Source organism: Enhydra lutris, unplaced genomic scaffold, assembly GCF_002288905.1.
Source record: "Enhydra lutris kenyoni isolate GAN:26980312 unplaced genomic scaffold, ASM228890v2 scaffoldscaffold15, whole genome shotgun sequence".
NCBI classification, from domain to species: domain Eukaryota; kingdom Metazoa; phylum Chordata; class Mammalia; order Carnivora; family Mustelidae; genus Enhydra; species Enhydra lutris.
This window is the reverse complement of record NW_019154099.1, coordinates 6,958,172-6,972,387: the sequence shown is the minus strand read 5'-3', so window position 1 is coordinate 6,972,387 and position 14,216 is coordinate 6,958,172. Positions and strand designations below refer to the sequence as shown.

The 14,216-nt window shown below is 42.5% G+C and overlaps 1 protein-coding gene across 2 annotated transcripts in view; it reads right to left on the bottom strand.

Moving 5' to 3' along the window:
* The window catches only part of LOC111146977 (TSC22 domain family member 1), a 143,090-nt gene extending 130,168 nt beyond the window's left edge, over positions 1 to 12,922 (bottom strand). For both annotated transcript variants that reach the window (XR_002640576.1, XM_022502780.1), the window contains exon 1: positions 9,716 to 12,922. Coding sequence is in view for 1 of the 2 variants with exons in the window: in XM_022502780.1 (XP_022358488.1) it covers positions 9,716 to 12,564 (2,849 nt within the window). In the remaining variant the exon portion in view is untranslated. The remainder of the gene's footprint in view (positions 1 to 9,715) is intronic.
* Positions 12,923 to 14,216: the final 1,294 nt, after the last annotated feature.

Here is a 14,216-nt window from a genome sequence, read left to right as displayed (position 1 = left end):
ATCTAGAGTCCTGGGAAAATAAGCGGCTATCACATCTGTCTTAACCTCATGCAGCTCAGAGTAACCCTTTACTCTACGGCTTCCTGGATGGGGAAGAGCAATACCATCCACACCATGGTAGATCCATACACACCAGGATTTAAAGTTAATCCTTAATAAAAATCAACCATAGTAAATCTTCTCCCCAATCAACACAAATATGGTTTTCAGCCAAGCAACCAGGTTTTAATATGGAGAGGTCCCTCTCCTAACGGATGACCATTGCACTACAACATCAGATTGTACATTTTCCCTTCTGTTTTTAATTACCCAACCTTAAGAGTAAAGACCTCATCTCTTAACACTTTTTTATGCCCATTTAATACCCACTCACGGGTAATCAATTAGTTTAGCTAATTTTGATCACTGCCAAACCTTTTTCATCTGCCTTTAATTAATCCATAACTTATCTGTTCAATAACAAGTAACCATAAGTAAAATAGATCAGTTAGGAATTTTAAACAAGTAATTAACTCACTATTTACTAAACTGTTTAATAAGGAAAACTCTCAATACAAACGACATTTTTACAAGTTAAATGGTTATATTTTCAACAGCTGAAACTGTACCAAAGGACTTCCAAGACGATAGTTGGATACTATTTAAGCTTCGTTATATATTGAGATGAACAAGTCAAAAGTTGATAAAGAATACTGATATTCTAATTTTCAAATAAATAGGGGGTTTTTTGGTCTTAACCAAGTTGGAGAACTTTTATTGGCATAAACAAAAGTAAATACAGAACAAGCAGAAAAACACAAAACAAAATGCTTGTTACAAGCAACAACTAAGATTGCTCTTTTGGCTCATAAACACAGCAAAAAATAATCAATTAATTCTGATTCACCTCTATTAAAGGAGGAAACAGTGATATCACATGGTCATCTAAACAGAACTTATTTACCTTCCAAATATACCATAACAATGATTTTAAAAACATAAGTGGTCCTTATCTTATGCCACTTGGCTTCATTTATTCACTAAGCAGATTTTTACTAAGTATCTGTTTGTTAAGCACTGAAATACACTTTGGATATGTAGTAGCAAATCAAGCATCCCTGTCTATAAAGCTTAAAATCACCAGATAATCTCTCTCTCTCTCTCTCTCTCACAAACACACACACACTACAAACTGTAATAAACATTATAAAAGAACATTATTAACAAAGAACCAGAGTTTAGATTGCTATGTCACAGAAGGCCTATCAAAAAGTGACCGTTAGTATACATGTGATGAGCCCCAAGTAGTGTATAGAATTGCTGAATCACTATATTGTACACCTGAAACTAATACATTGAAATAAAAAAATTTTTTTATAAAAACGTGTCAGTTAAACTTTGAGGAGGAATAGAGGACAGGTGACACAGGAGATGCTTAGGCTGAAGAACGTGTGCTTGACCCTAGAGGAAGAAGTAAGAATGAATGGCAACTTGAGGAACTGAAAAAAGGCAGATGGAACACAGAAAGCAGAGGGGAAAGTGGCACTACATGATGCCAGAGGTAAACAAAGGCAAAAAGTAATTACTTTCAAAGAGATAGGAAGGTTTTAAAGGATGTTGGGCAAGTGAGAGTTCTGAACGGATTTTTATTTTAAAAATATCATTCGACTACAAGATATAATATAGGAGAAACATGAGAATGTATGCAAAAGGCTAGTGAGGAAGCTACTGTAGTACTTTAAGAGTTAAATACATTAGACTAGAGTTGGGGCAATGGCAGGGCAGCAGATGAATTCAGAATATATTTTGTAGGTTAAGGTCAGGATGTACACGGTGAGAAAAAGGGGAGGTTATCAGGAATGACCCTTAAGTTTCTGAAGTGAAGAACTAGTAAGAAATAATAATTATTAAAAAGAAGATAACAAAATAGAAAGAAATTTGAGAGTTCAGGTAATGAAGAGAAACTTTGTGCTCTGTTGAGACTATGAGAATGCAAGTGGAGATGCTTTATGAAGGCAGAGAACAGTATCACCCTAAAGCTAAAAGAAGTGTAGGCTAATGATGTGCATTCAGAAAACTGATAGCATACAGACTGTATTTAAAGCTACAGAGCAGATGATCACTTAGGGAAAAGGCAGTAAGTGGGAAAAGGACTCAGAAATCCAGAGAAACTCCAACACGGAGTTGGACAGAATAGATGAATCTGAGAGACACTGAAAAAAGGAGCCAGAAAGGTGGGAAGAAACTAAAAAGGAGAGCCCTGAAAGCAAAAGAGTGTTTCAAGAAGAAGGAAAAATAAAAGTCAACTAGGCTCAATAATGCTGAAACATAAGATTTCCACATCAAACTGGTGAGGAAGAATTAATGGGGGGAAGGACATGTGAATATATGTGAAGCTAGAAAACAAAGTCAACCTAGAATCTAAAATTATAAATAGTTCTTTAAAATAATGTAAACATGCAATTCATGTAATTTCTTTTAATGAGCCATTAAAGCATATTCCTACCATGACACGCTCAACACGGTGACGCAGCAAAAACCAACCACCAGAGTTCCAACATTGCAGCATGCTTCTAATATTGCAGCAGAAGAGGTCATGCTTTGCATGGTTCATAATTTTAAATTCAACTTCCTAAACAAGAACCAAAATCTAACTGTTGCCTCACAATTCTGAAGCCAATGCTACAAAGACTGAATTTAAATTAGAAAATTAAAAGTTTTCCTGAAAAAATAATTTTCATACAACTTTAAAAAGAAAAAAAATATTAAACTTAATTCACTTATCATTTGCATGTCTACTGCACTCCAGGTCCATCAGTTGTGATGCCTTTAACCACTTTTTTCCTCACCGAGGGCTTAGAGGCAAACAGCAGTATGTTCTACGGTAATTCTACTTTTGCACAAATACACAAATCAAAGAAGCCTGCCTTTTTTCAGGTTTTCAGCTACTCTTGTTTATGGGCATTACACTTCCTTCTTGTTGGCTTCATTAGTAGAAATACCAAAAGACTTTTAATTGGAAAAATAATTTTTAATATTAGCTGTTGTGCTGCTATGTGTGTAATCAGAGACAACTCCACCTCTCTAACAAACTGCGCTTCAGTTTATTCACCAGTAAGACAGAATAAACTTAACTCACAGGGTTGTTGAGTTGGCTTAATGTGATAATAAATATTAACTGAATCTAATCCTAACATTTCTAATCACTTCTATGAACTGAAGTACAGAGTTATATACTATTCTTATTTCTACTGAATATAAGCCAAGCAATTCCACTCTTAAAATTTATGTACTTATTACAGATCAAACCTTGGAGCAATGACTTTATTAAAATTAGCATCATTCTTTACATTTAATAGTGCAATGTTGTACAGTTAAGATGGGTATATAATGATAGTAAACACATAATTTATACTCCTTTTCTAAAAACCCACTAAAATTACCCCAAAAATGAATTTTTTAAGCTATAAAAACATAAACCCACAAAAATTGAGAGAATGGGTGAAAAGACAATAGCAACAAAAGTTTGGAAGCTGGAAAGCAGATGGTTGAGTGACAAATGACTTAGCAAACACTAGAAAATCAAATCTTTAGCAAACAGTGGAGAAAGCCAAGAACAAACCCAATTTAAACTGTAAAATCCCCAAAAGACTCAGCAATTGGCAGTACCACATACATCTGAAGTGGGATATGGGGGAGAGAGGGAGCTAAAATAAGGAATATTGTTTAAAAGTCTTTTTAAGAAGTAACCAGCTCCACTGATCCTTACTGTCCTTCCCCAATCCTAACAAAAACCTGAAAATATATTGTCTGGAGAATACCAAAACACCATATCTCAAGATTGAGAAAATCAGGTACAGCCGCAGGCAGGAAAACATACTAAAGCAGGGTGACTGAGCAAAGAAATATATATGGGGATGCTAAGACTCTCCCAAGACCTTTTACCCAACTTCGCTCCTATCCCCCACAACCTTCACCTCCAAGCAAGAAAGAGCCTTCTACAGGGAATCTAACCAGCTCAAAGAAATACGTGAAGACACTAACATCAAAAAAGTCCTCCAACCAAACGTCTAAGCCTGGTTACTATACAGTAAAGGCTAACAAGTATCACTGAGGATTTCTAATTATCATTTTACTTCCCTATTCACAACACAACCACCAACCATCTAAGGTAAGGCTACAGAACATGAAAGATAAAGACCAAAGCAAATACAAACTAAGAAAACAAACCTGGAAGACACTGATCACACAAGGAGAAGAAATCTTTAAAAAATAATAATAATAACGTTTATATATTCAGACAGCTAAAAGAAAATATTATTGTTATTAGAGCAAGATACTATTTCAAAGGAGCAAAGTCAAAAAACAAAAGCTGTGGAAAACTAAATATATATGAAAACTCAATAGAAGTAGAACAAAAAGAAAATGAGATGGAAAATACAAGAAAATTAGAAAAGAAATCAAGAAGGTCCATTATCCCAATAAGAAGAGTTTAAGAAACAGAAAATAGAAAGAAATAATCAAGACCTCGTTCAAGAAAAAGTCCCAGAATTAAAAGATGTTTCCATACTAAAAGAGCACACCTAGTACTCAACAACATGGATGAAAAGAGACCTACACAAGGATCCATGACTATAAAATTTCCAAACACTGGAAACAGACACAATCTTAAAAGCTTTCAAAGAATTAAAGAGAGAGAGAGGAATAGAGAAAAGGGTCAATAAGGCAGGAAAAAAGGAAACACACACACAGGTCACATACAATATTTGGAAATCAGAGTGACTTCAGACTTCTCAAAAGCAATATGGAAGCTAGAAAGCAATGGAGCAAAATTATAAAATAATACAATTTTACAGGTAGTATTCTTAACCTAACCAAATAATCAAATGAATTTCAGGGTAAATGGAAACCATTTTTTTTTTTAAGATCTTATTTTTAAGTAATCTCTAAACCCAACATGCAGCTCAAACTCACAACCCTGAGATCAAGAGTTGTATGCTCTACAGACTGAGCCAGGCAGGTGCCCCCTAAAATAATTTTAAAACATCAAGTAAGCCAAGAATGAATATGACATTGATCACTGCAAAATGGAAATCCAACCACAGGAGAAAGTGAAAGGAATCCCACAATAATGGTTGTGTACAAAGTCTAGAAGACAGTCCAGAATGGAGGCCAGAGGGATAGGAGAGACTGCCTCAGGAAGATAAAATTGGTAATAATACCTGAACATTTCAAGAGACATTTGACAAAAAGTTGAATTAGTGATAATTACAGCAAAAACTAACCCAGGGGTGGAGCAGAGACATTGAACTTCAGCCAGATCACCCTATGATAAAGCTAACAGTCAACAAGTCACACTGAGACTAGATAAGCTCTTTCCTCTCCTAATGTGCAGATGTGCAGATGACCAAGAATTACCAGACATCTGAGGAAAGGCTCTATCACAAAAGGCAAAGCAAAAATAGGAAGAAAGGCATACAAAATTGGCAGAAAGGCAATTTGGAGGAAACAGATGAAAACTTTGGGGGGGGCTAACATTTCTATAGGTTAAGTAGTATATAGAAATATATATTCTAGTACATTATATGCATTAGATAGCTGGGATGGAGTGGAGGGAGGCAGACAAGTACAGCACATTGTATAGGACAGGAAAAGTGGTATTTTACAAGAATACTGAATTATCAAAAGTGATGGAATTATAGCTATTAAGAAGGGTACCAGGAAGTAAAGGAGATCAGCTGAGTAGGTGATAACGAAGTTAAATCTTCATTTTCCATCCAGGAAGTTAATAAAACCGAAACAAACACAGAGTATTTTATTTAACACAGACTATACAAAGCATGTGAGTTAGACACAGTTCTAGAGGCTTTCCAAATTCATTTTCTGTAACAACCCTATGAGGTAGGTACTACTATCCCCATTTTTAAATGAGCCAAATGAGGAGGCATAGAGAAGTTAAGTAGCCCAATATTACATAAAACTAACAGTTGACAGAGGAAGATTCAAACCTAAACAGTATAAACCCAGAGCCCATGCTCCTAACCATCTAGCCATGTTGCATATCCAGTAGCAATATAAGCATGTTGTTTACAAACTAGGAGGTAAACAGGACAATCATCTAAAAGAGGTTAAAGTGACTGCTTTTGGGTAAGGAAAAATGGAAAGGGGGAGGTAGGAAGCTTCTGTTTGTTTCAATAACCATGTAAATTACTTGACCCTTTAAACTCTGCAGGTACAACTTAAGTAAAAATTAAAGCCTATAATTTAGAATTTCATAGTTAAAATATTTTATCTAATGGTACTATCCTCAGAAGTAGGCAAAATGAGTACTACTCCTATTTCATAGATAAGAAGACTTTCATTCCTCTTTAATAAAAATTTGAGAGCCTACTACATAACAGGTATTGTATTTAGAAAACAGGTATCAATTCACCTCAACGATGAGGTTAAAGAGGTGCAAAAAAGCAAGTTTTTCTTCTTTTCTTTTCAATTTATTACACAAATTATATGATCCTGCATCTCTAACAGTTGTGCTTATGATGAGACAATATAAATTTTAAATAATGATGGAAAAAGCAGAGAAAGGTCTGCTCATTAATTCACTCAAATATTATTTAGTTCTTGCGGTGCCTGGGTGGCTCAGTCGTTAAGCGTCTGCCTTCTGCTCAGGTCATGATCCCTGAATCCTGGGATCAAGCCCCACATGGGGCTCCTGACTCAACGGGGAAGCCTGCATCTCCCTCTCCCACCTTCCTTGCTTGTGCTCCCTCTCTCACTGTGTCTCTGTCAAATAAATAAATAAAATCTTAAAAAAAAAAATTATTTAGTTCTTGCCCTTGAGGAGCTCAGAGTCTTATGAGGAAGACAGGTAAACATAGTAACTATGTGTGCAGCACATTAAATAGAGGAACACCAAAAAATGTTTCAGAAGGAACATCTGAGATAAGTCTTGAAGAATGAATAGAAGTATATAGATCAGTGTGAAATACCGGTATCTTCCCTGTGTTATAAAGGTAAGTTCATGTTAAAAGCTATAATGAGACAGTAAGACCTTTTTAATGAGAATGAATTTTAAAAAACAAGATAATCTTAACGCCTGACCCATGTTTCTAATTTTTATAGTCTTGCCCAATGATCAACTGAAAGCATTTTTCACATGCCTAATGAACATTTTAAATTTTAAAGTGTTAAGAGTATTATTTTAGAAACAGACTACAGAATAATCTTTCATTTGCCTTACCACCAAAATGCTTCATTGTTAACAAGGTTTTCCAAGTCATAATATTGAAATTATAATGTACCCCCCCTTCCTCCCATGAGAGAGAAATTGGTGACCAAACCCCAGAAGATGCATGTGACACGGAAGCTGTCATGGGAAGAAAAGGTAAGAAGAATTTTTTTAATCATTATCACTTTTTTCTCTAGTAGACAGTCTCAAATTCCCTTCCAAAGGCAAATTTAAAACATTTCTTTTTCTTTAGGGATAAAAGAATAATTTGCAGTAAAACACCATAAAGAAAATAATATATACATGTTTATCCTTATTGGTCTTTATAGATACTTTAGGGGTGACAAATTTTGATTTTTCAACATTTAAAGAACACCTACGAAACAAAAATTTTCTGGCTTTGATGACTTAACTTTGATGTTAACTAACAAAGTTTCAAATATGTAGTAAATTCAAAACAGGCAGAGTCAACTCAGGTTACTTTACACCAATACTTAATCATACTTCAGTATCTCTTTTTGTCCCTTTATTTCCAAACCTTTCTACACAGCTTGCCCCTAATTAATCTTCATCTCACTTACTATATAGAAAAATTAATTTTGTACTAAATATCTTAAACTGGCCTCTATCCCTACAATTAAAAACCTAGTTCTAAGTAGCAACATCTGACTTTAATTGTCTGGAAAAACAAGTTGTGGAAAGCTCTATCACGCCCTACCACCAGGGGAATAAAAAAGGAGAAAGTCATGCCAGGAGACCACAAATGGTAATTAACAAAAACCATGGCAGGTTTCAATTCAAAATGTGTGGTTTTCATTTGTGTATTTCATCTATCTTTTATTTCTCTGAATTTAGCATCTACATAATATACCTGATTTTCAGGAGTTTCACTCAATCATGCCCCTTAGATTTAGAAAACATTAATAATTGGGACAAATAATTCTTCAAAATTATAGTGACTATTAGCAATTAGCATATGAAACAAAGTTTATCATTAATTATAACAGGACTACTAAGGAAACTACCTCTTAGAAGAGGTCTAACTCTTAAGTTCAGTTTCGTATACATGATACAGAACACATTTGGTTAGATAACAAAGTTTTAATTACATGACTCCTGGAAAAATTTTAAAGAAACAAAAATCTTGAAAGACAAGATTTTAAATTATTTCAATTAACAATGCCTTTACCTTACATCTTTTAAGGAACTAAAAAATATATATATCATGAAAACCTCACTGCAATATTTTTCTAAGACTGCAATTCTTTTGAAATACTCTCAATTTCTCCCAAGTGAAAACCACAAGTACACATTTAGAATATAAATTTCCAATTGGGTCTGATGAAAGTTCAATCACAAAAATCTACAACTAACACTAAAATAATTAAATGTCTTTAGAGTTTATTCAAAGTTCGATGGTTAAAATGAACAGCCTTTGTCATTAACTTCTATGATACTCTTTTGATCAAGGTTAGTCACAGACCAGCAAATCTGTGAAAAGAACATTCCTTTAAAAATCAACTTTAAAGCAATGTAGACTCATTAGAGATTTCACAACTTTTCTAGGCAGTTAGCTTAAAAGACACAATTTGATTCAATGGCGTGTTTGGAGCATTATTTCCAGTTCAATTACAAAAACACTGGATTACTGTATTTTTGGCTTTAGGTATTTTTTTTTTTGGCTAAGAAGGGAACAGGTGGAATACATTATCTGGAGAACAAAGTCTTATTTTCAAGCCTCTGTAAATTCAACCCTCTAAGACTTTCCTTACTTTTTAAAATGGCTACCACCTTGATCTACCATACAAAAGGAAAAACGTACAGGATACTACTTTCAAAGATAAACCTGATAATTTTGACAGTGTATACCCTCCTCCCCCACAAAATACTTTTTAGGATTCCCATTCCTGTTCTGGTCAGTTAAAATGACCATTAAATAAGTACACAAAAGTTGGTCAATTACAGTATAAGGGCAACCTATATAACCCAAACTAGGTCATCTTTTTCCTATAATGTCTGACTAGGAAAAGCAGGTAACATTATCTTTCACAGACTAAGATCAAACACAGTAGAAGTGAAAAGGATTGTCCAATCTAGTAAAGGAGAAACCACCGTGGGAACCACAACCCCCCCCTTCAAGAGATGATCGTAAGGATTTTAGAAATTCAAATGACTAGATTTACTATTATATGGGTTAGCAAAATTTTCCGTTCATAATAAATCCCTTTAAAAAGCATTTCATAAGTAACAAAAACACTTGGTGCCCCCAGACCTATACTTTCTGCTCAATAACTAGTCTGTTACATATTACTTGCACCCACCACTTGCTATCCACTCTGAAACCATTCCACCACTATTGCTCTAGAAAACTTACCACGAAAACGCATTCTCACATACAAAAATGAAAAAATAGGTAATGCTTTTGACAAATGTTGTGCAGATATACAGCTACTAAACAGATTAACTTTGAATCTGTTGAATGTCTGCAGAAACACGGCAGGACCTTACCTCTCATCCTCGCCATCCACCAGGGGTGTCGTCAGCGGTAGCACCTTCAACGGGAAAAGAGAAGCAGAGGCTGCTAGGCTGCTGCTACTCCCATCTGAGACTGCTGACATTCCCCCACTGTCACCACTGATAGTCTGAGGTAAGCCAACTAAGGAGGGTTCCGCTGGGCGCCTGGCATCTTCAATTTGGCTTCCAATTGCCTGAGCTAATGATTGTGCGGAGAACTGAGTAGAACTTAGTGGGATCTGTTGTGCCAAAGGCAGATTTATATTAGTTGCTATCAAGGGAGGTTGGCTAACACTTTGAACCAAATTGCCATTTTGAGTGGCAGGGGTTTGTGCTATATTCTGTGGTGGAACCAAGTTTGTTGGGGCAGAAGGCATTCCAGAAGGACCGGTTGAACTAACCTGATTTGTAACAGAAATACTACTAGCAGAGGGCAAAGGGCTAACTGCAGGCAACGGCTGCGAAACTTGAGCTACTGATTCTACTCCTTGAGGCTGGGGAGGCACAGTTAACAAGGTACTTTGGGGTGCAAGGACCAACTGTTGAGGAAGGCTTGAAGCACTAGTTTGAACTCCCTGATGAATAATCGCAGCTGGAGCAGGTGGGACTATCTGTGAAGATGGAGGAGCACCTTGCGGAATAACTGAAGGTGTGACTTGGGTAGAGGGTCCCTGCACTGCAGTAGGTATGCTCGCTTGTTGACCAATATTTGCAATCTGACTGCCAGGAGGTACAACAGATACGGCCGCCTGAGCCTGGCCAACAGGCTGGCCAGATGCCCCTGCAGGTTGTGCTTGGATTGCTGCGGGCTGCACTGGCAGCTGGATACTCTGTGGCTGGGCCGTAGGCATCGCTGCTGTTCCTGCTCCCACTCCTGCAGCGCCGGGCTGTCCCGAGGACATCGCTGTTTGGAGAATCGGTGGCTGCTGTACGTACTCTGAAGCGGGATTCTGAGTCACTGCTTTGCCATGGCTTGGGACCATCTGCGCAGAAACAGCCGGTTGCTGCTGTCCATACTGTAACTGTTGGGGTGGGGCCCCTGGAGGGGGAGCCTGCACTGGAGGAGCCGTCTGAGGATATGGCAGTTGGGGTTGAGCCAAACTGGAAATGGAAGGCTGCTGACCTAAAGCTGAAGTTACACCAACCACGCTAACAGGTGGTGGCTGGATACCAGTGGCAGCACTGAGCGTGGCTTGCAGAGGTACTGGCTGAAGACCTTGCTTTTGAGGATAGCTCAGTTCTTGAGGCTGTAATTGTACTTGCGTGATCTGCGACTGAGCGATACTCGGAGGACCAGAGCTGCTGAAATCCATCTGCTGAAGAGCCATACCTTGAAGAGTCGGCGGCGGCTGCGGCTGCACCACCACAGTCGGGGCTCCCATCTCTCCACTTCCCACACTCTCTGTGTAGTGACTCAGTGTGCTGACACTACTGCTCACTGAGCTCCCACTAGTGCTCTCCCTCTCAGAAGTCACTTCTGCTGGGTTTTGCTTTACTGTTTCCACCACTTTATTCATCGCCACACCTTCTGCAGCAGGTGCAGCATTGTCTTTCTCATAGAACTCGGTGCAAGTCCATCTACCTTTTTTAAAGGGTTCGGAACTAGAATCTAACTTCACAACTCTGAATCTGGACGTGTTAACTGTTGGCTGTTGCTGCTGACTTGAAACAGATCCCACAGTCATCCCTGCAGCTGCATTAGGGGCACTGCTGACAACAGCGGAGGAAGAAATAGTACCATTGCCCATGCCACTCAAGATATTCACATTAACACCGCTGCTAACTCCAGGCCCCACGCTCACACTAGCAGCACTAGGAATATTGCTTGCATTTACACTAGCATTACTAAGCATGCTGCTTGTCACACTAGGATTAAAACTACCCACAGCAGTAATGTTAACAGTATTCATTGTATTCGTGCCAGTAACAGAACTTATACCTATACTGCCGGTAGTACTTGGAGCACGGATATTAGTCATTACAGATGCAGGTGAGCCACCCGATGAGACAGCAGAAGTTGGTGCAGCTGGCATAACACTGTCAGAGCTTCCCGTGGCAGAGAGTTTTCTGGATACTGGACTCGAGGGTGGCCCTCCGGGAATGGATGTACTGGCCACACCAGCATGGGATGGATGGTGGTGCCCATGGTGTAGGTGGTGCCCGTGATGAATGTGATGGTGATGATGGAGGTGGTGTGGATGAGCATTCCCATTGATCACAACATTCTGTTGGGGAAGGTGAGGCAAATGAGGCTGCGGAAGGTGGGGCTGGTTGGGAGAAACTGCCCCAGGTGTCTCAGCTTCCTGGAAGTTATTCAGAGTCTCTTCTGAGGAGCTGCGTTCAGGCTCCCCCAAGTCAGTAGCCCTGGAAAGTGACACATCAAGGATCTCGGAAGAAGACAGATCTTCCGTGTGAGATTCGTCCAGATCATCATAGCTCTCAGTGTCCTCTGCTATACTGTTGTTAGAGCTGATGCTGGCGGAGATCTGAGCCGGGGTAACGCTCGTTATCTGGAAGCCACTTTTCTTTTTCATCTGAGTTCCGCCTGGCGCAAGAGGCTGTGCCTGCAGCTGAGCCTGCGAAAGAAGGTTCAGGCTTTGTGGAGGCGGAGGCTGTGGTCCCGACGTAGAAGATGCTGCAGGAGGTGGCGGCTGGAGCAGCGACGGAGGCGGAAAATCCTCGGAAGATGTGGCACTACTACCAACGCCGGTACCTGCTGCATTGAGAGCAGAGGCGCTGCCACTACCGCTGCCCCTTCTAGGGAACATTGCCGGGTGCGCCATCTTCCTAGCACTAATGTCTGCAGCGGCCGCGGCGGCGGTGGACTCAGGCGGCTGATGCATTGTGTCGGGTACCGGGGGGCGGAGGAGGCGAGTGCAATTTCCTTCTGCACCGTAATCTTTGTATTCAAGACGCCGGGGAGGAAAACGGGACCTGACGCTCCGCCCGGCGCGGTTCCTCCTTCTCCTCCTCCTCCTTCCTCCTCAGCAGAAGGCGCCGGCCGCTCCTGCCTTCGAGGGCGAGCTTCGGGAAGGGAGGATGAACGAGGGTGAACAGGGCGGCCAGGGACCCGAAGGGGGGACCCCTTCAGTCCTTCGCCATTCACTTTCCCCTCTAGTCTCACACCCCCCTTTATATTCCGCTTCACGTGGGGTGCGGGGCAGGAGGGAGGGGGAGACAAGGCAAGGGAGAGACAAGGGGAGGGGGTGGGAAAACCGAGAAATGCCCACCTTCTCCGGACAACTCAGAAACCACCTCAACCCCTCCTCCCGCCGCGGCGGCGGCGGCCGCTGCAAAGCCCTCCCGGTCGCTCTGCACGAAGGCAGCGCGGAGCGAGTGTCGCCTTCCCCTCGCCACCCCCAGCGCCGCCGCCGCCGGCGAGCCCCGAGCTCAGTGTCGCTCAAACCTCCCCTCCCGGCCCCGCTGTCCCCGCTTGGCCCTCCCCCCACGCCCCTCGGACCCTTTCAAACCCCCTGGGCTCGCGGCGGCTGTTCCGTGAGCAAACGCTGGCCGCGGCTGAGGCCGGGGCGGCGAGGCTCGGAGCGGGGCGGCGGCGGCGGGGCGCCCGGTACGGTGAGCCCAGCAACGAGGCGCAGGCGGGCGCGCAGAGACGCCGGGTCCTCGCGGAGCACGGCCGGGGCGCGGCGGCGGCAGTGGCAGCGGGAGCCCAGGGACCGCTCCATCACTGGCAGCCATGGAGCCCGAGCATTTTCCTCCCTCAGGGCAGGCGCCTCGGCTCGGCACACGTCCTCGGGGAGGAAGGGGCCGGCGCCCGAGCCTCCCCGGAGGGCGGCGGGATGTGCGCTAGCACAGAAGGGTGCGAGCCGCTCCTGTCCTCTTCCTCCGCAGCCGGCTCGTCCTCACCCTGTGCTCCCGCGGCCGGGGCGGGAGGGGGCCGCAGGCAGCGGCGGCTCCTTCTCGGCGGCGTTGGTGGCCAGACGGGCTGGTGCAAGCGACTGCAGCCGACGCCGTTCAAAGGAACGAGAGGTGGGGTTGGTCGGTGTCGGCAAACGGGGCGGGTGAGTGGGTGGGTGCCGAGGGAGGGCGGCGGGCGGGGAGGGGGCTGTGATGGTTGTTACTAGTGCTCTTCTCCAGCTCCACCGTATCCCCCGGTCTCTCGCGGCATCGGGAGAGGAGGGACCAGCGCCCGAGCGCAGGAGGAGGAGGGGCGACCGCCGGCAAGAGGAGGCGGTGGCGGTGGCGGGGGGGAGGGGGCAAGCAAAGGAGAAGGAGGGAAGATGGCGTCTGCGCATGCGCCCCGGCGCCGCAGACATAAAGCCGGGTCCCGCGGAGAAGGAGGCGGCCGGGCTTCGGGCCTTGCCGAGCGCTGGGTGTCCCGACGGAAATTGCCGAAGGCTTGCGGAGGCGCCGACGCCGGGGGATGGTGGGGGTGGGGAATTTCGGCCGGGGGAGCGAATCCGGGTCTGAGTTTCGGCCCGAGTGGGGGTGGGGCAGGGTGCGGGGCGCGCGCAGGTTAGGTGTGTCCGCTCTGTTC